Genomic DNA, 26,834 nt, shown 5'->3' on the forward strand with positions numbered 1-26,834 from the left:
GCTTACTCTTTGAAAATTCTCCTTCCAGCGATAAGCAACACATGTATAAAGTTCCTCTGTGTCTGTGAGCGAGCCCTCTTTCTTTCCATGGTCAGTGGAAACACAGAGCATCCAGAATACACCTGTAGAGTACACATAGTCCATACTCAACATTAAACAAACAGCAACACAAATTTTAAGAAGAAGGACCTTTTTGAAATGGACCCTGGAAGAATTTCAAGGGAGTTAGGGAGATACAGGCCTGCAGGCATGCCATCCACATCAGGCAAATTAACAGAGAAAAGAAGAACACAGCATAGACTAGAAGAGGCAGGCACCTAAAAGAATTGGGCAACATGGAAGACTCACCATGGGGAAAGCTTTCCTCCCGAGGGCACTTCCAGAAGCCTTCCCTACCAGCTAGCAGCAGCCCCAATAAGGCCAGGGCTCCCCCTGCAAGGACAGCGATGGATGGCAGGCAGTGCCTGAGCGGGGAAGACAAAGTCTGGCAGAAGGTTTTCAAAATTAAAATGAGGCACAGGTGAATCACATTATTATTTGGGGAAGGAGGAGTTACCTCTCTCTAGATCACCTTAGTACAGCTGGAACTTTGCATTACTCTCACACAGGTGGCTTCTAAATATATCACCTGCATACACTACAGATTTAGAAAAGAAGATAGCACTCACACACAGACATTAGGAGCTCTCCCATCATGGTGTAAAGGTATCTTCACACATACATATCTTGACATCCATCCATCCATTCACATGTTTGTATATATAAAAGACACTGCCAACTAGCATTAAAGCATTAACCAACAACTCAGGATCAAAAAGCCCAATAAAAAACCACCTTACTGTAAACAAAACCATGTATTTTCTTTTCATATGGGGAAGGAAATAAACCAGGCTTCCTAACCTCAGCTCCAACATGGCACCCTTCCTCCTCGGGCTCTGCGAGGATGCCCCACAGCAGCGCCTCCACAGGGCCAGGGCAGGAGGAAGCCCCAGCACCAACCCTGCTCAGGTGCCCACAGCCAGGCCACAGCGAGCTGCACCGCTCCACAGGGGTTTATTTCACCTTATTTCACAGCCTTGCCTCCATCAGGAAGCCCTCATGCTTTAGCAAGGGTTCGCTTTATTTTGTAAATACCCATTAGATAAATAACATCCTTTTGTTGTACAGGGATTTCTAGTAAATCCCCATAAATTGTCCTGATTTAGCACAATTTTCAGGGTGAAATCCCTGTCTCAGAACATGCTTCCCTCAGGCGTCAAGCACAGGAGTCCAGCAGGAGGTAAGGCCTCTGCTGCAGGAATGCAAAGAAGTGTCACCTCACACGGTGAATTTGGTCTTTTTTTTTTCTTTTTCTGAGGTAAAACAAAACTCATCTTGAAGTGAGAGCAAAAGCCCAGGTAGGACCAAGAAAGTCTTGTGAAGAAGGCCACAGCACCACGCAGCTCCCACTGCTTGTCCCTGCTGCCCTCTGGCACCACAGAGACAAGTTGCAGAAAAGCTGGGAAGGCAACAAATAGTATCTGCTTCATGCACCTCACGGTTGGCAAAACCTGTACCATCAGCCCCTCCAGTGCACCAAAACAAGAACTCAAATGCAAACCTAGCGATTCCTCCTTGGCGAGGGAGTGCAGGAGCCAGCGCCTGTGCCTGGAGGCACAGGGGGGAAGGGGCAGAGGGAGGAGGGAGCAGCACCAGAGCCCCACTCAGTTTCTGAAAAAGGGACTGGAGTCCCTCTCCCTCTGCTAGGGTTTGTTGGTGGCTTTTTTTTTTTTTTTTTCCCCAGTTACACAAAAGCAGCGTTTTCATTTTTCAGTATTTCCAGCAGCTCTGCAAATATTCCTCTGGACTGTCTGTGCTGCTCAGCACTGGGCCACGGCACCCCTGCATGAAGGAGAAAACCCAAAACTCACTGCAAGCCAAGGATGAATTTTATTGACCCTTCAACGTATTACAGATCTCTGTTGGTGATTTAGAACGCTTATACTGATATGGTGAATGCTTCAGGCACGACCACACCGTCACTGAAATCAAGGAAGTTAATGCAAAGTTCAGAGGGGAGAAAGCAGTAACAAGTACAGGGAAGGAGCAGTCATTAAAAACCTTCAAGGGGCACTTCAGGGAGTTAAAGCCTGCAGCACAGGCACTAACAGGCTCATTTGGGCAATAAAGGTGCCTCACAGCTGCACCATCTTGAGGGTCTCACTGAACTTTTTGCTACAAACTGCACGGTGACAGTAGCAGACTCGATGTTCACACAGAAGTGGGTTCACAGGATCTGGGCCTAAACATTCAGGCAGTGTCACTCAACCTTCTCTTTCAGGCAGCTGCCCTTCTCCTGTGGCCCTGCTGTTTCTCAAGTTGCGAAATGAAATCTGAAATTATTTTAATTATTTTCCTTCCTGCTACAACCCACACTTTTGTACAGCATTACCAAAGTAATAAGCAATCAAAAACACTGTCACTGCCAAAGAAGGCAAAGTAAGGGGTGGGGTGGGGTGGTGTTTGTTACCCTTCGGTTTTAGTGAGTGCCCCAGTCGATGTTTACGTGCGCTCTGCGTTAACCACCACAGTATAAACCAGCCCGTACGCCCTGCGGGTTCGCACGAGCAGCTTTCGCCAGGAAAGCCCTCGTTACCCCACGCTGAGAGCTGCTCCGGCCACACCAGACCTCAGCCGACACGCGAGCGCACATCCCTAAACCCACGTGTCCCTTCACGGTCCCTTCCGACCCAGCCCATGCTGTGACCTGCAAACTTCTGACAGGGACAGACCCCACCCGTGCTGGCGTGACCCCACCGCCCCTTCCCGGCCGTGCCCACCTCTCCCGCCCGGCAGACCCCCCAGCAGCGCGGCCCGTGGGCACGGCCGCCTGCACGCGTGGGGCCCGCGCTGCCGCCACGGCTGCATAATTTTTCCGTCACGTTTTTTTTTTTTCTCTTCCTCCGCAGCGCAGCCAAGTCCCAAAAAAGCCCGTTTTCCCTCCCAAAAAGCTGTGTGCTCCAGGTGAGGCTCGAACTCACAACCTCGGCATTGCTCGGCTTTGTACTGCTGTATAAGTACCGCGCGCTAACCGATTGCGCCACTGGAGCCCTGACACCAACTCCTCCCGAACGGTTTATCAAGGGCTCCCCAGGCCCCGGCGGGGGAAGGGCAGGTCCACACCCGCCTGCGTCCTGCGCTGGGCAGCGGCACTGGGCCGCCCCGATTGTCTGCCCGGGCCGCGCTCTCGCTGCTATCAGCCCTTAACAGCGGCGCGGGGAGGGGAGAAGGGAGTTGGCGGACGCTGCGCCCCTCGGGGAGGGCGGCGCCCTCAAGCACGGGAGGAAGGAGAGCAGCGGCGGCGCCCGGGACGAAGCCCTCCCCCCCTGCCCTGCCTCGCCGCCGGGGCGGTGGCGGCACTCCGCGGCGGCGGGGAGAGCACGGCCCCCTCCGGCGGGAGGGCGGGGCCTAGCCGCGCGGGGCGGGGCGGGGCGGGGCGCGCGGCCCGCTGGGCGCTGCGCTGCCACCCCTGCGCGGTTTCCGGCCTCCTCCGCCACCGCGGGCGGGCAGCGGGGGGGGGTGACGGGCGGATGGCGGGAGCCACCTGCTTCCCCCCCCCCGGATATTGCTGCCGGCTGAAGCGGCCGCCGCCGCTCCGTGCGCCGGAGACGAGGCAGACAGGCCGCGGGTCGTGCGGGAGCAAACCTGCTGACGGCCTTTGGGAAAAGGGGTTAGCGGCGAGGTCAGCCAAGTTCGCCCGCACGCTAATTCACGTCGGCGGGGAAGTAATGCAGCCGTCTGTCGTGCCCAGGTCCGGGCCAGACAGGGCAGCACCGACTTACTGCCGGTAAATGAAATGATTATCCCTGGGGCATCACGGGCTGCGCGCCCCAGGGCTTGGCAGTCTGCTTGCTGCCCCACCGCCCACGTGTGCGACACGAGCGATGCCCTGGCACTTTCAAAACACGTAGTACAGGTTAAAAGGAATTGTATTAAAATGATTTTTGACTGACAGTTAATAGAAGTAACCAAAAATATTGGGGTCTGTCCCATATGCATGATTCACTGAGGGATTACTTTGCCTCTGGACTGACTTCACCTTCGTTTGCTGCAGTACAAGTACTTTACAAAGCACAGAGCATCCACAATACGAACACATCACATATACAGAGTCTAGACTGCTCTTTTCAATACCTGAAGGTTTTGTCTTGACCGTCCCCTAAAATTCAAGAACAGAATCAAGTGCTCTGATAGGAAGTTGCTGAATAGCTCTACAAGGCTAACAATACTTAGACACAGAAACAGCACAAAGCACGTAGGATGTATTACATGCTTAGAAACAGTTACTAGAAGAAAACACAAACCTTTATGTACGTTTACTGTTGAAGTGTACCACTAAGGGATTTGTTCTACAGTCAGACCTGTCTTATCTTTATGTGGCAGGAAGATGGTAGACATAATTGCCACGAGCAGATACTTAAACCCAGGCAATGCTCCAACACTGTTGCACAGTTCAGAGACATACTCATTCTCTCTTTCCACCCGTGGTTAGGCACTGTCACTGTACTTGTTCTCCTAGACAGCTCTGTTGGGCTGCTGACATAAGTGCTAGAAAGCATTTTCCTATCTACAGCTGCTTTACTGTGGGCAAAGCAACAAGCCTGGGCATTTCATTACAGGGCAGAGGGTTGTAGCGTGCGCTACACAGTGCTTGGAGTTCCATGGCCTCTAAAAACGAACTGTTGGTGGCCCAGCAGCCCGTGACAGGCACTCAGCCAGTTTTAAGTAAATAGCACTGATCTCCCAGCTACTTTTGTCAGATTGAGCGGCAGTTACGTGTGACTTCATTACCTCCTGGCCCCACCTCTGATCCATAGATGCTGAAACCTTTTGAGACTGTGTTGAATGGAGACGAGGTGCTTCTCACTTGTGAAGAAAGGTGTTCTGCTGTTGGTACAATTACTGTGGGCATTACTTAGAGTATGTTTAGGTGGTACACACCATTGACAGGTGAAGTAACATGCAGCTGCTGCATCTGACTGTTGATGAAGGTGGCTGGCATGGAGAAAAAGAGATAACAGACAGTCCATTTCTTCAAGAAATTTTCCATCATCACATAGGTTTAGTTGGCATGCCAGAAAATGGCAGCTGCCTTCATTACCTTAGCAGGGCATCATTATACTAGAAAATACAACATTCTATACCACGCAAAGATTGCTGTGAACATAATTTCATGCAAACAAGTGCTTTTTTTGGCAAACACAAGAACGTCGGGAAGAATCAAAGCTGAAGCAGTGAACATACAGATAAGCTCATTATTGCAGATTTAACCTTAGACTCAGGCAAGAGGGAGGACTCCGTGAATCTAATTTTGGTGTTTATATAGATGATAATCACTGCTTGTTGTAGTTTATTCAGCCTTCCCATAAAAGTTACAGTGATAACGGTGAAGATTCCAGCAGTTTTCATGGGATCTTTAGCTCTTCTATTGTGCTTTGTAATTCACTTGCTTATTATGTTTGTCCCCACAGAGACTGAGGCCCTCGATAGTACATTTATGAATGTAGCGGTGAAATTTGGCCACGTGAATTAGTTCGTGGGAACATAACTGTACTCAGGTTCAAGTAGTAGGTTTGTTACTGATTTGAAATCTTGTTTTCAGCAACTATATAGAGATTTTTTGATAGAAATTTTTTTTTTTTTTAGAAGAAGTTACTTCATTTGTATTTGCTCTCAAAGAACAGGCAGAAAAAGCAGAATTGACCAAAAATAGGAGATGTGTTCAAGCAGGTGAAATGCATTATTTAGTCATATCTATGTCTTCCTTTTTCCATTTCTTCACAATATTAAAAAAAAAAAAGGAACATAAAAAGCAGAAGTTAAAGTTGTCCTAATGCCACAGAGAGTTACTTCCTGCTGCTTGCAGAATCTCCAGATTATCGCTTCAGTGTAACTCAGTTATTTTAACACTAACATAGGTAACTCAGTCTCTGTATTGCACAGGGGCAGAAAGGCAAAGTTGAAATGATAATAAAAGGATTTTGTCCTCAAATTGCTGGTGAGTGCAAACCTCCCCTGGTGAACATTTTTCAAAATACTCCTCAGCACTGAGTATGAAAAAACCCAAGGCTTAAGAGCCAATTTTCACAATGCTGTTGGCTTTCAAGAGTAGGATGGGCAGAGCAGAGCAGGCAGCATCCATGTTTGCTGGCTTTGTGGCCTGTCTCCCTCGCCCCAGGGAAACCGGTAAACCATTCTCGATCTTTACCAACAGTTCTTTAGGTGAAAAAAAATTAATAAAGAGAGTAATGGAAAAATGACCAGATATCACTTAAATACAAACAAAAATTGCGGGCAACAAATCTGGATACCTCTTCTAACTAGAAACACAATATTTAGCTTATGTGCTTTTTGTTAACGTATCCTGCTTGCTGGACACCACCTAGTAAATGTAAGTCCCTGATAGGTCTGATGGTTGAGGAAAATAGGAAAATAGAGTAGGTGTTGTGCTAAACTCAGTTTTTTCCACTACCGCTTTTTCCCTGCACCCTCAATGCAAAAGATGGATTATTTTTGTGTAACAGTTTTGTGCTTCAGTAGCGACGCGCCCCTCTGGCAGCAAAAGCTGACAAATGGAGTCCTTACCTTTGCATAAAGGGAAGGATCTGAGCCAAAAGTGAGAGCAGAAACCCCAGCTGGTGGAACGGACCGTGATGGATGCGAAGAGCCGTTGTGAAGCGGGCTAGCAGGAGAAATCCACGCCCCAGGCAGGTCACCAGGCGTACGTATGTACTTGAATCTCACAGAGGCTGCAACGCTGGCTCTTTACTTTGCCTCTCCAGTACACGTCACAGAAATGGGGTTTCATGGCCCAGCACTTCCAGGTGATGCAGACCATTTCTTAGCCCTCAAAAAAAAACCCACCACACCAAAAACCCAACATTCCCTTGTAACTGTAATACGCATGGAGACGCCATTAACCACATTTTTCAAAACCTATTGATTTCAGAAGGTTGCAGAAAATGCTACCCTGTGATAATAACCTCATCTTTATACTCATGGTGAATTTTGTAAGTGAACATTTTTTTCCTCCCCAAGTAGGTCTAGCTATTGGGTTTTCATACCTCACTCTAGCCACAAAATTGATTTATCAGCCTGCAACAGAGAGTTTTCTCTGCGGGTAATAGTACCTTGTATTCTGCCTAGTGGAAAAAAGTGGAGACTAGGGATTAGAGTAGGGGTTGTAGTAGCCCTGTAGTTAAAACTGGCACATTAATATTTCGGTGAGCAAGGCTTGGCTCTATCAGTTCCAGGTTCTGCAGTTTCTCCTACTATGGCTTTGTTCAATCTCTTGGTGTTCATGCCCGACATGGAGTCCTGCTCTGCAACGCGTGTTACTAACGACGCGGTAGAGCTTTACAAAAGCGTGGTCATTAAATCTTCCGTTCTTCCTGGTCCTGCCGGGTTGGGTCACAATCCTCTAAGTGAAAGTGCATTTTAAATAGAAGATCTCTTTCCTTTGCAGCTAAGTGGTGCACCAGCAGCCTACAGAACAAAAAGCACCAAAGTGTTCCTCTCTGTCGGTCCAAAAACAGGCCTAATGACTTTGCTGTGCGCTGGTGGCTCACCACAGCCGTTCTGATGGTAGAAATTTCATGTGCTAAGTAAATAATGGTTTGGGTTTTTTTTTTTATAATGGAGAGAAATAATAATTATTTCGGGCTTTTTTTCAGAGGAAATTATTGCCAGTCCCATTGTGATTGTACCAATATAGCAGAACTGTAATCCACATGCGGATCTTTTTATCCCAAAATAAATAATAAATGGATTTTTTTTGATCAATTGTGTAATTCATTTAAACTAAACTGCAAAGAAATGATAGAGATGAAGGTAAAACAGTCGCCCTTACACATACTGGAGTAAGAGCACAGTGTTAGTTCAAACTCATTGGAAAATTATAATGGTATAAGGTAAAGAACTCCCAAGTTTGTACTGTTCCAGCATGCTGACTCTTGAGTCCAGCAGCTGTGCTGCTCATACGCACAAGCCGTGGAGGACGTACCACTCACTTTTAAACAGAGCGTATCACAACCTTATACCCTTACCCATTCATCCACTAAGCACATGTAGGTATAATCAGCAGACTAAGCTATGAAAAGCAACTGAAAAGTGCTAAAATTTTGTGACATCTTGGAGTTTTTGATTTACTGCCCATTCCTTGTATGTCAAGTCTGAAAATAAATGTTTATATATTTGCTTATTAAAAAATGGGGGTGGCGGGGAACAGAGTAAGCAATCCTGTAGGAAACATGGAGGTGTTGAACAGCAACTAGTGAGGGAATAAAGGCTCGTACAGATCTGGAATGCGTGGTAGTTCTCAGTTTCTTGTTTGCCTGATAATTTGATGACAATATGCTGCACTTCCCCAAAGGGCATCGCAGAACCAGGTTCAGCTCTCCAGCAAGCCCTGCTACAACGTTGGCAAAGAGTGGATCAAATTAAAATGAGCATTTGTGGACGACAGCTGCTTTTGGTCTTACAAATGCAAAAGAAATCTTTATTTTTGTTATTTGTCAGAAGATGATCCCAATATTTTCAAACACACCCCCCCAAACATTCAGCCTAAGAAGGTTCTGGGGAGCTGGTGAAGGAAAGGGGGCTCTCTTATCAGGCATGAAACAGCTATAGATAGTTATGCATGTATAAAAATACTTTTTATGTATTATATGTAACTGAACTTTGAGCAACTGCCCTCAACTTGTATTTGGTTTGGGAACCTGTTTCTATATTAGACTTGAAGGGTGTGAATGCCCAAATCTTGCCCTTTTTCCTAACTCAGTTTGTCTATGCAACAAGGCAATTTTTATGGCGAGGTAACATAGACGCTCCAGTTGATGCAGCAGAGTGAATTAAGAAACATCCTGAGGGTGGAATCAGTCTCCGATGAAAACATGTATTTTAAAAACAATAGTCAATTATTAGCTAAGCTGCTGGAGCATTAGTACTCTTTAGGAAGTTACCTTTGGCTGATGGACCTGTCCCCTTTGACGCTGAAGCCCGAAGACACCCTCTTCTACCAACCAATCCCCTGAGCTCTGGGGATGGGGTCACATGCAGTTTACTCATGGAAAGAACACTTTGCAAACTCTAATATCTCCGTCAAAAGTTTCATAACTGGTGGACCATGGAGCTTCTTGTAAATGTAAGAAAATGGATAGAAGAAAACAAAACTGCCTTTTTGCCACCTGTGTGCAATAAGCTTATGTAAGTAAATGAAGATTTTTTTTTAAATTTTTTTACCCAGTTCTTATATAAATATTCCCAGCTATAAGAGGAAGCTGCTAAAATGCATACATGGTGAAGATTAGTAAGGAACTGTAGTTCCTGTCAGACTGCAGTCAGTCAGTGTGCTGTTTCAAGAACAGCAAGTGACTGAAATGTTTTGCAGTAACTCAGCAGAAGCTGTAAAGATCAACTTGAATATAAGACATTTGCCTCAACTCAAAGTCTTTTGTAGGCAGTTAGGCTAAGTTAAGGGAATTTGTGTCAGGCCCTGTGGCAATAAACTCAGAGAAATCCGAGGAGATGGCATCACATCCACAAATGATAAGATTTAGCTAACAGATTAGTGCTACCAAATTACAACCTGAAACAGCTGCTAGAGCTGCTGAGAGTCATTCCAGCGTTGCAGAGGAGCCAAAGCTGCAGGAGTAATCAAAACTGGTGGGACATGTCACTGAAAGATAAGGAGAAAGGAAGGGCAGGGGCACTGGAGGATCAGGTTTCCAGAGCTCTCAAGGCAAGGCAGGGAGGCTGAACAGGCAGCTTAAAGCTATGAACTGTATTTGGAATGAGACAGCTAATACAAGAAAAAAGTGGAGGTATTCTGCAGTTGTACAGCGTGCATACTGTCAGTGTCAAAGTGCATGAACAAATTCCAGTGTAAACAGTCCAATGTGTGGCACCTCCTGGTCACAACACTAACGAGAATTTCTTTTGTTAGTGAAGCTGGGGACAATATATTTGGTCCAAAACTCTCTATACAGAAGGGTTTCATAAGAAAGGATGCTTATATAATAAAGAGTGATATAAACCCAGGTTTCAAAAGGAAAATAAAAAGCATTTTTCTTGCTTTTAATTTTTTAAAAAGAATCTTGCTTTACAATTTTAATCATTAAAAAAGCATCAAGAATATACCTCTTGCCCTACCCTGAGCTGCTACCTCTAATCAAAAGCTGAATGGGCAGTACTGTAGCAGCGATATTAATTACCTTCGGTTCACAGGTGCAAGGGTTACTTTTCAAAGTAATGGTTGCAAGACAAAGATAAGGTAAAGGGCGCATCCTTACTGAGATGTCTGTGTTGTATGTTTAATGAAACTAATGAATCACTACAACAGTTTCACAGTGAGAGAGAATGAAGAAAGTGTCTTCTCCTTATGAGTGTTCTCATTTTTTTCGTTTTCAAAATGGATTTAGGAAGCATTTTGTAAAGCGTATCCATTTCTAAAGCTTACCAATGATGGTGGTAAATTTGTAGTACTTTACATATATGGACTATTCATGGTTTTCTTTCCTCATCAGTAAGATGAGCCTCTTTGTTACGCCTGCACTGATCTGTATCACCTACCAGCAGTTCTGTGCAATCCTGAAGTAACTCTGGAACGTGACATCTGTCAGAGGACTTCCCCATAAACACTGCAAGAAGCCACAGTGAAACAAGCAACATTTTTTGTGATAAAAAAAATAGAACAGATTAAAAAAAAATAAATCCATTTTTCCAACATAGCTTCAGCCTACTGGATTTCCAACATTTTTTCAAACTATCCCTTATGTGCTGAGTAGAGATGTATACGGCAATCTTCCCACTGCCTTCTACATCACTGGAAGGCAACCACCTTGGAACATTTAAGTAACTTATGATCCTAGGTTTCAAGAGAGAATCAATAGTTAAAATCTAGGTCTTACAGCAAGTCAGTAGGACTTTTGGTGTCAAAATTTATTATGGCTTTCAAGTTTTTAGTTAGTTGTGTTCCATACTCGTGAGAGGATCAAAAGTTTTAAATACCTGTTTGGGATTTCAAAACAAAACCTCAGTTCCTGAATCACCACCTGTTTATAGAGTTTTACCAGAGTCAAGAAAAGGATAGAATGCAAAAGCTGTGATTTAATTAGATGTATTTTAATGACACTGTCTTGCAAGTTTAAATGCTTTTTAACCTCAACAATGAGCAATTAGTGCAAAATCAGAACCCTTGACATAACTGGTTTTTAGAGGGTGACACTTTTAAAGCTGTTCTTTGAGTTCAGAATATGATACTTACCATAAGGAGACCTAAATGTAGTCATGGACTATCTGATTCTTTATGGTCTTGAGATGTTTTTAAAAGGTTGCCTGCTGGTACCATTTTCTTTATGTGGTTAAGAAGAGAAATATAAGAGCATATAAAACTTAATAGGCCATTGACTAGCACCTCATTCTAAAAATAGTGCAATCAAGTAATTTTCACACCCCTGAAACCTTTATGATACTCTTAACTACATTTTGTTGGTCTTAGCTGAAACTGCTTTCCTTCCTTATGATTTTTCTTCTTAATGCAACTATGAGACAGATCACTTTATTTAGCAATATGGACAAACAAACCTATTAGAGTTCCTGCTTGTATTTCATATCTGGAATTTTTCGATGGTGTCATTATATAATTGTTAATGATAGGAACGATTATCCCTAGTTGTCTGTTTATTATGTAAAACCCAGCTAAATCCATAGGATAACAGAATTAATGGCAGATTTGCCAAATAAAACGTTAAGCAACAATGATTTTTAGAGCAATAATTTCACTTTTAGTTACTGAACTAATAACAAAACTGTACGAGTTTCTATTAAAAAAAAAATTAATTCATCCTAACAGTAGGCTACAAGACACTCATAGATTGCCTTTCTCTTATTTTATTCCCCAGTGTTGATTTTAATTAATTTCATTATTTATTAGCTGTGTTGTTACTCTTTTGGTCTTCCTGCCCTTCTTTAGCAGAAGTGTACATTAATGCAGAAGTATTACAGTGCGTCTTGAAAACGAATATTAAATCTGCATGGTACAAACAGTTCTGATTTCGGTTCCTTATTTTAGGGTAAGGGCATGCAGCCAAGTGCTATAATGTATACAGCTTCCTATGGTGAAAATAGTAAATTTAAGAATTGTAATCTAATTTATTTCTTTAGACTTTTATTTGACCAACTAATTTGTCACTGTTACTTGTTATTTCTGCTTTAGTCCCTACTGTGTTGTTCGTTATCATTTAAATACTCTTCAAAGTAAGCATGCTAATGGTACAGATCAAATATCTATGTTCAGCCATTCAGAATAGCTTTTCTCAATTAAGGCTTAGGAGGTGCTGACACAGAGGCACATCGTTCTTCCCTGGGGAGGGTTGCAGGGGAGGGTGGCTCTGCTGGTTCTGTGTTACTAGGATCTCCTGGCAGCCCAAGTGTCTTGGTTTGAAAGACAGGTGTCTGCTGAGGAAGGCAGGAGCCTCCCTTGAAATGGAAAATGCAACCCCCTTCCCTCCAAATTATTATAATTTTGAAATTAAGGGCATTCAGGCAAAGATATGGGGAATAGAAATAACAGTTCTTTACTCTCTCTATATATTTATATATATATATAAAAACACAAGGCAGGAAAAAAAAAACCCAAACAACCCAGTGGTTTACACTGACAGAGTCAGAAATACAACCTGACACCCTGTTAGGGTGGCAGTAGCAGTCCGATAAGATGCTGGCTGCAGTCCTCCTGAAGCGATGGATGTCGTTCTGTTGAAGCAGCGATCTTGTAAAAGGGTCTGGTCTTCCTCCGAAGGTCCAGTGGTAGGTAGGTAGGTAGCTCTTGTCCTCTGGAACTCCAGTGGGGGGAAAACTCCTCTGGGAATCCAGTGGAAGAAGGCTGCTAGGGTGTTCGAGATCTCAGTTTTTATTTAGCATGGACTGCTTGGCTCCTTCCCCCCGGGTGGAGCATCTCACAATGAGATGGGAAGTCGTGAGGCAGTTCCTTGATGGGCCATTAACAGGAGATCGTCCAGGAGCGAGTTATCAATGGATAGTCCAGAGGGGGGAGGCAGGGAGCACCGCCCCACCTGGTCTCAACAGCTCCTGAAGATGGTAATAGAATACTTTTCTTTTGGGCACATCTTACACTGTAACCTAGGACACCAAGTATTGCCCAGAATCTCCTCACTGAAAAGTGGAGGTCAACACACCTCAGTTTACACTCAGTCAAAAAGAGCTTAAGAACCAGATTTTGAATCACAGCTAACAGGCCTGATTTATAGGGTATTTTTAGCAAATGAAAACCTGCTACCTTACCTCTTTGTTAGTGTAAGTGGTCTGACAGATAATTGGGATAATATCTGTTCTTTGTGACAGCTGAGAAAAGTGCTCCTTGGGGCTCTAAAAAGGGGCAGAGTTAAGATCAAGGGCCTGAATCTCCTTTTCCAAATTAGCCACAACCACTGTGAAACCCTTGTAACATTGTTCCACCATAGCAAAACCAATATATAAATTAACTGATAATTCCCACCGTCAGTATCTCTGGTAATTCTGCCAAGGGGTTAAAAAAAAGTATGTTTTTACCTTTATTAACCTCTAAAAGTATTTTACCTTTACAGAATCCTGATCTAATCAGCTCAGGTTGAAAAGCATTGTTCCTGTCTCTTACCTAGCATTCTTTATCTTTACAGTTCAAAGCTCTTTGCACAGTTGGTAACTATCCTTGTCCCTGTTTCACAGCTGGAGGCACTGAGGCTACCAGGAGGGAAGTAGCTGGCCTCTGGTCACCTGGCAGGACAGTGGCAGAGCAAGGAGATGCCTTCAAGGTCTTTTGAGTTCTCATTCTGGATGTTGCTTGTCATTCAGCATTGTTTTGTTGACTCACTGTCCTCGAAGAATTAAAAAACCCCCAAACTTACATGAAATAAAGAACATCACGAGTGGAGGTAGCTTCAAAGTGTCATTTTCTTTTCTAGGCATCGCCATCAATTAAATGTGATGTTTGTTGGAGGACCAAATGAAAGGAAGGATTATCATATTGAAGAAGGAGAAGAGGTAACTTGTAGACTGTTTATATTTTGCTGTTTTAATTGATCTATAATTGATTAAAATACAGCTACTTTTGAAGCTACAGATTAGCAATGCCAGGCTTAGTGATGTTGTATTTATTAGATCTACCCAAAGACTTAAACAGAATCGTTCACCAGAACCATACGCCATCTGTGCATTTCCTTTGAAACAAGCGCATGAGATCAGATCTATTTTGCTGTAATTAATTTCCAACAGGAAACTAGAGAAAGCGTTCTGATACTTGAAAATGTCTCATTTCAACATTTTGGAACAAAACTTTGGAAAGGTAGAGATATTTTATAGCAGAAGATTGATCTGTGATTCAAATGTAACTTTGAAATTCCAAAATAAAAATTAAATATTTTGATTGGCTTGAAATTATTTTTTTCTGGACTTTGTGAAAAATATCAGCATTTTCAGCTTTCATTCATGTTTGGAAGGTTAAAGACCAAAGTCTCTAAATTTTTTTCCAATCAGTCCCCTTCACTGCATACCTTCTGTGTCAAAAGACAGCCGTCCCACTGCTTTGAGTTGTGGGTAGACATTGTGCCAAATGCAGAATACAGGAAGAAAGAGTAGAAACCTATCAAAATGGTAAAAATTTAGACCTACTTTGTTTACTGCCTTTTTCACGGAATTGTCTGCTTGGCCTGAGGACTCCTCTTGAGTCAGAGGTATTCACAACTGGCTTTGAAGGAACCCTAAGAGAAGGGGGACACTAGAAACCTGACAGTAAGGGTTTCAGGATGGGAGACAATTTGCCTTGCTTCCCAGAAGAGTAATTTAATTTCACATAATTCCCATAAAATTTGGCCACCTATTTTTAAGTACCTTTGGAAACCCAAGCCTAAGCATCTATATAGTTCAAGGCAGAAGTGAATCAAGTTAATAAATCCTTTTAAAAAGAAACAAAAATTTGTGTTTGCTTATCATTGAATCATTTCTCACAAAGCCAACGCAACCGTTTCACAACAGCCTTCATTACTTTTCTGTTATAATTGTGCTGTGCAGGTCTTTGTAGTCATTAGAACCGTACTGCTCTGAAAGAGTGGATGCTACCGTGTCACTGTCTGGCTCCTGCCTGCTTTGGGTTGCCACCACGGTCTCACAGCCCACCCGTGGCTTTGGGCACAGGCACGTCCATCATGTCCCAGGTTACCTGACACGCTCCATTATGTCCCTTCTCATCGGCTGTGCAGGGGGAGCTCTGCCAACACCCGGGACCATGCCATCAGGTTGCTCGGGCTGGGAAGGAGGCAAGCCAGGTGTCAGGGCAGTGTGTGTGAAGCAGTTGCTGCTAACCAGAATAATTTAGCATCCATCATATATTTACAAGGGAATTCCAGAGGTACTTAGCTGGGGAAAACAAAGTGTGGTTTCATCAATATGATTATGTCCCTGGGAGAGGAGCAATCACATCCATACGATGACTGCTCAGAAAGTGCTGAGAATAATATCTAATCTATATGCTGCTGTTATGGTATGTTGTTAAGTATTATATGTTAGATTAAAGAAGAGTAAGTGAATTTTGTTATCAAGGTCAGTGACATCAAGGTTTGACATAGAATGAAGGTACGTGAAGTTAATGATTCTAAGTAATTTTTTCTGTAACTTAACCTTTTTGGTTTATACACTTTATTTTCTTACTCTGAAGAATACATTAGAGCTATACACTAAGAGAGGAACACTGAAAAATGAGCTGAAGTTTAACTGGTACAATAGTTTGCACTACAACATTAAATACATTGTATTTTTTTCCCTTTTCTTTACAATCTTGTCTCTCCCTGCATCTGCCAGTTCACACTGGATTATCCTTGGTCCTCAACCCATTCCTGTGCTGTTCCCTTTTTTAAAAATTTATCTACCCCCTCCCCTTCCCTTAAAATGAAAAGATTAGTATAATATACCTCATTTTTTTTTTCTATTTTGCAAGATGTTCCTATGTTTGAAAAGGATTTGGCCTGCCTTTAATAAACCTAAACCCATTATATGACTTTCCAACAGTATAAAAAGTTAGCCATATCTGTAAAGGCATAATTTATATCGGCAAGCAACAGTATAGTAAGTTACTGCTAATTCAACTGGATACAAGATTTTTCAGGTATCAATGCATCCTCATTAACATAGCAAATGTCCCACCATTACTCAGCAACCAAAAATGGAAACATAAAATTCCTATCAGATCGGAAAAGTGGCAATATACACCTCAGAAAGGCTATCAGTTACATATCAATTTAACATATGGGCCAATTTTGTCCACTTTTATGGAGGTACAATATAGTCATATGTTGCATTTTACCATAGCTTTTTATCGGACACATTTGCACCTTCTTGTGATCTAATTTAGATCTATGTTTTTCATTGGAGAAGAATTGTGAGGTAGATTATCCTAGTAAAAGGGCATATTCCTAAATTAGACCTGGGATTAAAAGAACATTCAAAACCATGTTCAGCTCATTATTTTGCCAGGCAATAGGTCATTTATAGTTCTGAGTGATAATTTGAAAGACAAACTATATAGGCGTATCTTTAACAGGCCAAATCACGAATGCGAAAACCCACAGATCCTTTATGCAAATGGAGCTGATGCTATTCTACTAGTATTATTCTGATAGCAAAGAAGTGTTGGTTTAGAAAAGAAAGTTAAATTTAGGATTGTTTATATCTGTTGACTCGTTATTTTATGCCTGTCATCACACAGCTTGTAGTCTGTCCTGTGGCACAACTTGCGCTTGTCAACCTGCCATTCACAGCAGGAAGGGGTTCACATGCAGAGATAAGGGTTCAGGAGCATCCTCCTGCTCACGCACTGTTCTCTGCTGGCGCCGTTAACATGCAGGTGTATCAGGAAGATCAGTTCTGACTGGCTAATTATAAGAAAAAACGGAGGCTTGATTTGGACTCTCTTCAAAGCCTTTTAGGATTGCCTCCTGAACAGTCATTTAGGCTAAAACGACAGCTAGTCTCGCACAATTTTTTTCTTCTTCCTTTCAACAAGCAGGAGTTTCCTAAATATGTGACTTGACATTTTCTTCCTTCTTAGTTTTCTCTGTACAACTTCACTTCTTAATTTTCTGTGCACTAGTTATTTGCCATCTTTCTGCACAGAAGTACTGCCTCGTACCTGAAATATGGTTTTCCATTGGACAGGTTTTATAAGAAGCCAAATCAAGCTGCATCTAACAAGAGATAAACCATTCACATCCTTTGGCTTGACTTTACCACTATGTCATATTCATTCCTTTTCCTGTTTGTAAGTGTTAAGTTCCCCCTTGCTCCCTTCAACATCGGAACAGAGATACAGTCAACAAACATCTACTCGGACATTCTCTGCCTCTAAGTAAGACCCCTTCTCAAAATGAAACTGAATTCCTTTGGGAAATGCATCTTCTGTTGAAACATGGCAAAAAAAACTGCTGTGAGAATGCACTTATATAGCTATACAGGCAAAACTTTCTTAATACGCACTAAAAAGAAAGTGTTGGTGCTATATAGCTAGTTTTGTGATGTTTTCATATGAATCATTGTTCCAATGTACTTCACTTGTCAAGAGGGCTTTGGATTATGCACTACTGACTACAATTCTTGTGTAGTCCACTTGATGAGAGCACTGAAAGCTTCTGTGGCAGCCCTGACATGATGCTCAACCCCTCACGGCTATGGGGTAGGAGGTGCATCCCAGGTACCGGGGAACAGCTCTCGACATACCTTTGTGTCTTGAACTTTTCATCATACAGTAGCATTTGTGACAAGAGTTTCAGCGCTTACACAACTCACACACTTCATGGTGTATTTACAGCATTTTGCTTACTTGCAATGCCTGAGGGGGGATAAAACCTTGTAATCTTATCTTAGAAATTCATCATGTAACTGACAAGGAAATAAGGTGAGTGAAAACTGAAGAGGGGCTGTATATTTTGGAGGAAATTAATGACAGACATAAACCAGTCATAACAAAACTTAGCCATAGTAACAGAATTTCAGATTTTACTTATTGCATCACATGGGCACCTTTGGGGGAAAGTGAGATACGCTAACAGCTAAATCTAGGATCACAAAAGTAGTTAGAGTCCTGTCTCTTTACTCACTTCAGTCCACCACTTAAACACAATGAATCTCAACTAGCTGACTTTGATTTCTTAATTTATATTCTGATGTTAAGTCTACATAAAACAGTGCGGTTCCATGCAGAGAAATTCAAATCAGCCTTTCATCTACCACCTGCAACACTTTTGCATTGGCACAATATTCTGCTTGGTTTTAAAAAGCCGTGCTTCTCGTTGTGCTTTGTGTATCATTTTCTGCACTCAGCATCGAGGTTGTTTCCTATGGATAGAGCCACCTAAGTACTGATGCAGCCCCAGAGATCAGAGTCCTTACACTACAGTCCTAAAGAGGACTCTCAGAACAGAAATTCCCTCTCCTTTGATTGTCTTGGCCAGTCACTTCAGCTTCTTCTAGCACATTTACACGGTCTGTTTGAGCTTAGTAACATCTTGGTCTGAAACATGTTACAGATTTGAGGTCACATCTGCCACAGCTCATCTGAGTTTTCTGACCCAAGTTTTGATTTCTCTGTTTCTCCCCCTCACACACACACCACAAGACGTGGCTCCAGTTTCTGACAAATTACCTGCTTAAATGAAGCTTGACCTCTTCTTCTAGCGTATGCTGCTGTCTAGTCAGCATGCTTTTGAGAAACTTCCCTAGCAGCTCAGTTCTCCCTTTGCATTGCATGGGGATACTGGATGCCTAGGAGAGGAAAAAGGGGCTAGGTGAGCATTCCAGTAGGTAGTTTTGAAGTGCTTATCTCCCCAGTAAAACAGAACATGTGTCACAGCAAAGCAAGGGAAACTTTTTGCTTCTCTACATTTAAAACCCTCCCCATTTATCTGGTGAAAACTCTTTGAATATTTTAATAAGAAACCAAGCTCCTAACACAAAGTAATAAGAGTGATGAACTTCTTGCATCAGAAGGAGACTGTGCCTTCAGAAATAAGTTTGCTGCATAAAATTGTTGGGATGAGTTTAGCCTAGTATTCAGCTTTCATGGATGACATGTAAATAAGCAAAGGGGGGGGGGGGGGGGGGGGAAAAAAAAGGCAAACAAAAACAAAACCCCACAACTTTTTTCTCTACCTTCCTCATCTGTTTGACTTCCAGACTTCTGATGGGTGAAAAACCTTGTGATAAGAGAGGGAGAAAAATTGTTTTTCTGTGCTCAAATAGATCAGTCACCAGTCACCAGTGAAGTCTGGAGAACACCCAGGCACTACTCCCACATCAGAATTTTATTTGCTCTGCAAATTAATTTAGTACTTAGCAATCTGACAAGCAATACAAGCCAGGATATGCCAACTCAGAGCCTAATCCCAGAAGCAGTTGAGCAATCCAAAACTTGACTTTCAGAGGCAGTCAATACTCAAAGTACATTGCAAATTACAGGTATCTTTAGAGGTCCGTGCAAAAGCTCTCAGCTACAAAACCCCTCACGGAGCTCTGGCTCCTACATCTAGGCAGAGTTCGATAGCAAAAGTGGATCTAAGTTAAGTTACATACATTGCTGTACATAACATAAAGCAGACTTGTTTTTTTAATTGGCCTATACAAACCAATTAGAAATACCGTTGTTCTCCTACTACATGCTTCTTTCTTTACTCTGCTAGGGTACACATACCTGGATGAAGGAGCAATAGAGTTCTTACCATGTGAATATGGTGGTGCTCTTTTTAAGGTAGTATCCACACTTTCTACTACCTCGTTGAAATGAATTCCTACCAAGACAAGCAGCTTCAGAGATGCTTCCAGTGAAGGAAACAATGAACTCGCACCTCTTTGCATTTCCACATTTCTAGAAACACCTGCAAAATTTCTTTTATGAGTCTTCATAATTGAGTGAAATACCACTTTACAGACTTGACAATGATTCAGCATTGGTCATGCTGCCTTTCACATCAGCTTAACACAATACTATTAGGGTTGAAGCATGGTCAAGAAGGGTGAAGCAGACTAAGGAAGGAGGGTGTAATTCTCCTACAATAAAGTGAAAAGTAAATAATTCAAAAAAACAAACTCTCAGTCTTAAGCAGCTGTCAGTTTAGTTTTCATAGGTAAACTGCAGCTTTGGTGATCATATTGAGCAACATTATGAAAAAAAATGTTATGGAAAGAATGGCTTCCACGTGGCTCAACTTCTAGAGGTAAGGAGACAATTAATAAGAGGAGATGTTTTTAGTGTGATTCTAACAGGAAGATGCCACATAGTAAGCAGGGAAAAGGTAAAAGTTTGGAAAATGAAAGGAAGAAAAGAAGGAGATATAATATTAAACAACAAATAAGCACATTTAGGAACAAAACGGATAAAAAGACGGGTGAACAACCTTTGTTTCTTCCTTAAGCCACATTTTTCACCCAGAAAGACAAATCCATGTCCAATTTTGACCCGTTATGCAGTAGCAATGTACAAATCCAGGCTTTTCTGCAAGGAGATATGTATGTATATATTCTAAACGTAACAAGTGACCTTGTCACTAATAAGATGCCAATAGAATGAAAATGTTGCACATTTCCTCAGTTTTCAGTATGACTGTGAAGAATGGATACAAGATTATTCCAATAAAAACAGACCAATTAGGGAAGCTTATATTTTCAAGTGGCATGAACTCTGCTTAGTATCTATGTATTTGTGTATATACATACACATACATATACCTGTGTACACACACCCACCAGTACTTCCTTACTCAGGCCTTGATTTTTCCAGGAGATTCTTAACAAAAGATTAGATTTGCCAAGAAGGCAAAGCACAGTCAGCATTTAGTAAAAATAACATTACAGCAAAAAGACAGTACAATACTGTATTGCCAAACTGTCCTGTGAAGTGGGCATGGGCTGTAACTCACAGATATTAAACAGTTGACAGTTTTCTTGATAAAAGTTCAGGGTATAACATAAGCACAGCAGTAGATTCAGTAATTGCTGCCACTTGTATTAATCACAGTTATATCAGATGATTTATGGATGACTGAAGCACTCAGACATTTTTCAAAAAGAAGTTTTGAAGAATAGACCATAATTTACAGTGAAAGGTACTATTTAAATTCAGTCAGAAAACCACTTTTATTGACGTGTAGCCCACCTCATTCCTCCTCTCCCATTGCAAAACAAGTCTTTTAATTCAAAATTTAGTGTTCAGAATCTTTCCTTATGACTGGGATGCTCAACTACTGAACTGGATGGCCCCTTTCCCCTCTCCAGACTTTCATTAGTAGAAAGTTTGCTCAGCTGCATGATTCAGGGTCACAAGCAGAATAAAACCCTGCCTCTGTTGTCCTTCCCCTCATCTCCATGTCCTGTGCATGTGGTCAGTAATAGCTCCCTCACTAGTTATAGGGAAGACAACACTGAAGCTCAGCGTTTCAAAAAGGATCTTTCAATTTCAGCACTACATTGCCATATTACCGATGGCCTGTAAGATAATCCATCAGGATCTTACGGTCTTAGATGAGATTTTTGAAATTAAGGAGAGATCATTTCCCCACTCAAATCACTTTATGTTGTCCAATGAGCAGTTAGCCCCACCCAATGTGCTCTGTAATGAGGGCTACTATAGCGTTTTCTGTGGCCTTTCAGTAACAGCAAAGAAGATTACAAGAAAAGAACATGGGGAAGTGGAGTGCAGGGAAGATAAGTGGCTTGGCACTGTGGGCACCTAGACAAGAGTTATAATTTATCTGCGGTGATGTCCCTGGTACAAGGTGTAGTTTTCACTCATGTAAGAGCTCTCAGCATGAGCTTCTTCCAGTACATCTTCAGTTCTCTCTACTGTTTCATTACCTTGGCAGCATATTTATTCTTCCTTTTGTTCACAGAGGTGTTGCTTGGATTCTCAGGGGCATATATTAATATTTCAAAACTCTCTTGGAAATAATCCTGAATCAAAAATTGGTTAAGCTTTTCTAATGTTAGAAAAGGTTTAGTTTGGAGTTTTTATATACTTTGGTAGTTTCTTCTTTCCCTTATATTTTTTCCATGTTGCTAAAGTTGTAGTGAATTACTATAAATGAAATTATTTTCATTATAGTTCTAACTTTTAATCAGATTTCAATTTCAGCTGCACTAGCAATTATATGAATTAATCTGTTTGGTTTCTAGATATGGCAAACAGAACATGGAAAGCATATAGAAGCTTGGCAGAGAGTGGCAGAAAAGTAAAGTTGACTTTTTGAAGCATTATTGCTCAGTATTATATAAAATGAGGAAAAATGTGCCCATTGTTCCAGGTCAAAGAGAGACCTGCTTACGGATCATAGCACAGTTCTGCCATGAAACATGAGGCCAGGTCTGAGCACCAGAGCTGTGGAAAGGTCACAGAAGACAGAATTATGGTTTCAGTGGTTCTGTACTTATACAGAATGTATACTCTTTTTGAATGTACTCCTTTTACATACAGAGTAGGAAGAGGAGCAGCTGTTGCTGGGCTTCAAGGGTATCCACAGAAATAAAGCAGAACAGCTTCCAAATGGGCAATCATTCCCAAATGAGAAAGCTCCATTAAAAAATGAAAAAACACACCCAAAACACCTGTGCTTGCATATTTGGAGCTTATTTGGAAAAGTGACATTTAATTTGATTGAATGTAATAGTGAAGATTCTGCTACATCTGAAATGAAGCTTTATAGACAGTGTAATTAACGGATGTCTGAACCATAATGTCCCAGCCCTACAATGAGTAGTCCCCAGGAGTAAAGATAGTGCAGTACAATTCCACTGGATTCACAGAATAGCTTTATAAGCAGTTGCAGACCTCTTAGATTGTCAAATGTATGTAAGATAATGGAAATAATACATATTTACTAACATTTTCAAAAGCAGTAAGAGCTGGAATTCTGTTATTTATTGTTAGAAAAAACAACCCCGCAAATATTTGCGATTACAGATTGAATGTCTTCATATAATTGTATCCTTCGTATACAGAATATGAAGTACAAAATATTTTGGAGTAGTTGCCTTAATGTTATTTTCCTATTCCTCCAGCTTTTTTACCAGGTTAAAGGAGATATGTGTTTGAAGATAATTGAAAATGGGAAACAAAAAGATATCATCATCCGAGAAGGAGAGGTAAAACAGGGCTGTTTTTCTGTTATTGTTGCACATAGGTATGTTAAATGAATATTTTATGAAGTATTTTAAAATCAGTTTAACACTGCTGTGCAAGACGTGGCATCAGGGTAAAAAAAAAATAAAATAAAACTTGAATGCAGTATGGCAAATTCTATGTAATTAACAGCAAACTACAATACACTGCGTTCAACAGTTCATTATTTCAATAACAGATAAAAATATCTCTGAGCATTTCAGATACCCATTCAGATAGGCAGGAATATACTGAGAGGCGTTCGTATTCCCCTGCATGGCATGGAATCTGCCACATGAATGCAAGTGGATCAGTCTTTTATTTACACAGTCAGGTACATACTGCCCACCTACCCAAACACACCATTAAGTGAACAGCCTAGAACTTAGAAAGTTAAGAGATTCAGCTATTTTCAGCCTTCTTTAGTTGTCACAGCTCCTTCACAACCATCACAATGCGAGAACAGTTTTAAAAGAGCAATTTATGAATGAAATGTATCCAGCTGCACTCAGTTGTTTTTCCTTATACTACTGGACTGGCTAAAGCATAGATTGTAGTGCTCTTAATGACAGCATGACTAGATATTTTACTTGGTGTTACTCCACGTTATTAGATGTGCTACAACTGCCACTCATTACTATTGTCACAAGCTTGAGCTGCACTCAGACTTTGAAAGGATTATTAGATCTAGTGGGGCCAGCCTGTAAAATGGAAGACATACATTAGACCCAAAAGCTTGATGTCATTAAAAGTATTGTGACATTTTCAATGAAGAAACAGATGTGTGTTTTCAAACATAGATGACTTTCAAACAAAGACCAAAGACTCTGGTAATATACTTCAGGATAGAGAAGTACATCCAGCTGAGATCTTGGCATGTAACACAGAGGCCTTAATGAAAAGGAGCACACAATATCCTTAGTGGGAAGACTGACACTAGTCCTGGTGAGGCACTGTCATTAGCTCTGTTTTGCAGGCAGAGAAATTGTAATGACTTGCCCAAACTTGGCTAAGAAATCTGTAGCACTGAAGAACAGTACAGGCTTACCAGTTTCCTACATAGTCAGAGAGCTGCTAGAAAAAGTTTATTCTCACATTTCAGTAATAGACTTTTCCCAACCAAATGTTGCCTATTCACTTTGTGACTTGCTTGAGTAAGTAGCCCCTCATATTTGTTAATTATTTCTGGAGAGAATAACACTCCTCATCATGCAATCACAGGTGCTCACTGTGTTGGAGGGATACATGTGGTTGATTAGTTTAGACATTTTCTTCAGCTGACAAACTGGCTTTTTATTTCCATTTCTGCTACTCAGAAATTGCAATAAATTTATACGTTCCAGATGAGAAATGTTTAGATTTTCATTTCAATTGTGTCTAGCAATGATGATCAAACTAGGAGGAGAGCACCTGACTGCCACAAGGGCAGTGCTAATTGCAGAGTCAATGGCCATCATTCACTGAGAAAGTGAGAAACAATGTCTGCTGAGCTGTTGGTACCAAAGTGAGTGCAGCTGCAAAGAAGCAACACAGCATCAATAAAGAATAGGAGAAAAACGGGGCTAGGAGCAGAGGATTTTGCAGGTTGGGGGACAGGGGAAGGACAACACAAAGAACAAAAAGTTTCTGATACTGGTGCTTTTCCATTTCTTTGAACAGATGTTCCTCCTGCCTGCTAGGATACCTCATTCTCCTCAGAGATACACAAACACCGTGGGTCTTGTGATTGAGAGGGAAAGGTTAAAGACAGAAGTCGATGGGCTCAGGTGAAGTATAAACCGTTGGCTGATCTGTTAGGATTCATAATATAAACTAATTTCTCATGTCAATACAATACTGTATTTTACTTTCCTTATAATTTATCAGATTCACCCTGGCAATTTTGTACCAATTTTATTGACACACCTATTTATCTATATGCACGTAAACAGAGATCTCATTTAGAGTTTGATTTAGTTAAACAAGGAACATGTTGAAATGTCTTAATGCCCGTTGTGGTTATAGCCATGGTTATAGGTTACATATTGCATAATACTCTTGCCTTAAGATTTAAGATCTGAAAGCTCTATAACACCACAAATAAAAAATAAGATTTTTTTTTTTACAGTTCTGGCAAGGAGAACATTAATTCCCTTGTAAGCACTGAAAGCAAAAAGATGAAGAAGAGCTTTCTTGGCAAGTGTGTGGGAAGCTGGAAACAAGTCAGTTTTCTTAACACTAACCCCTCTGCATTGTACACACCTCTGGCTAGCTTTTAGTGACTTATGAAAAAAGCATCTTCAAAGAAATGAGGTCTACTTTATATTCTAGTGGGAGCAAGACTAAGCCTTGTCCTGTGGTCACCCAGAATTCATAAGTCTAAGGCAGAAAGTCACCGCAATAACATTAGCTAAGTTAGAAACCTGTTTTGGTATTAACCAGGTATGACTGACCAAAGAGAGTTTACAGCTATTCATGTAATTTATAAAGATGTAAAACTGCAGTAATATCTGTAATACACTGTTTCTGTCCTTTTGCCTACAGTTTGGATTGTTGCATGGGAGGTGTCACAGCAGGAAGACTGCGAATATGCAGAGCTAGAAAGATACACTTCTTCATTCAAACAAAAAAGGCTAAAGAAAGAAACTAGAACCTAAGAAAGGGATCATTCAAAAAAACACCTGATTGGATTCTAAGCTAAAAACAAATCCAGTTCATTTAAAACATTGTTCATCTATGCACTTGTCCCTTTTTTCCCTTTCACTGCAGGTCTGTGGATTGTGAACACTTATATTATTAAAAAGATATTTTGAGTTAGAAACAGTTGGCCAGTGATTCAGATAACAGTGTTTATGTGTAATAAAGGAACATAAGTAGCTTTAGGTAACTTTATGTAAAACCACTTACCTTGTACATGAAGTCTGAACGGTATGAGTTAGAGAGATGCTGAATGTCTTTTTTTGAAATGCCAGGTAGGTCTAGAGATTTGCACTCCAATATAGTCCTGCTCTTGTAGACAAATTGAACTAAAAGCTACCATATGGTTTGCAGGTGGAAAAAAAGCCAAACAATTGGATTAACAAAGTACACTCTTAATTGAAAATATTTAATCAGGTGCATGACAATAAATCACTTAGGGGTTTTTAGTGCCCTTGTTTTCACACTGTCATGATGAACAAAGACACTTGAAGTTTTGGAAGTGAACAATCACGTCATACTCGTGAACCTGCATTGTTTCTCTGTGTGCTCCTGGGAGAGATGGGGATTTACAACCAGAACCTCTAATCTTCTTGAGCTTTTTTCACTCCCAGCCAACTGCAGCAAAGACTATACAAGAGGAAGTCATAATAAACTTTGAAGTATGCTGACTCAAGGTCTAATATTACATTACTATTCCATTATTTATCATGCCTACAAGCCTAAGTCATAAATCAGAGCCCTCAGCATGCCAATTATCGTACAAGTGAAGAATAAGTAGCCTGCCCCAGTGTTTCAGAATAAGTAATGATTACATGCTTTGTACTGAAAGAAAAATGCACTAGCTAATCTTAATCCTGTAGCAAAGAAGTACAGAAACAACTGAGTTTGATGTTGGTTGCGTGGTTGGATTCTTTAACACCTAGTA

General features: G+C 41.3%; 1 protein-coding gene and 1 non-coding gene across 2 annotated transcripts in view; one reads left to right on the forward strand and one right to left on the reverse strand.

Annotated features, from left to right (window-relative positions):
• Positions 1-2,995: 2,995 nt before the first annotated feature.
• TRNAI-UAU (transfer RNA isoleucine (anticodon UAU)) lies at positions 2,996-3,089 on the reverse strand. The gene is made up of 2 exons: positions 3,052-3,089; positions 2,996-3,031 (listed from the first exon to the last, which is right to left on the reverse strand). It is a non-coding gene; the product is annotated as a tRNA-Ile (tRNA).
• A 6,074-nt stretch (positions 3,090-9,163) lies between these two features.
• Positions 9,164-26,834, forward strand: part of HAAO (3-hydroxyanthranilate 3,4-dioxygenase) — a 35,312-nt gene continuing 17,641 nt past the window's right edge. The window contains exons 1-4 of the mRNA XM_086460581.1: positions 9,164-9,243; positions 14,001-14,079; positions 23,131-23,214; positions 24,890-24,996. Coding sequence (XP_086316707.1) covers positions 9,164-9,243; positions 14,001-14,079; positions 23,131-23,214; positions 24,890-24,996 — 350 coding nt within the window. The remainder of the gene's footprint in view (positions 9,244-14,000; positions 14,080-23,130; positions 23,215-24,889; positions 24,997-26,834) is intronic.

This window comes from Leptosomus discolor, chromosome 2, assembly GCF_034619465.1.
Source record: "Leptosomus discolor isolate bLepDis1 chromosome 2, bLepDis1.hap2, whole genome shotgun sequence".
Taxonomy (NCBI): domain Eukaryota; kingdom Metazoa; phylum Chordata; class Aves; order Leptosomiformes; family Leptosomidae; genus Leptosomus; species Leptosomus discolor.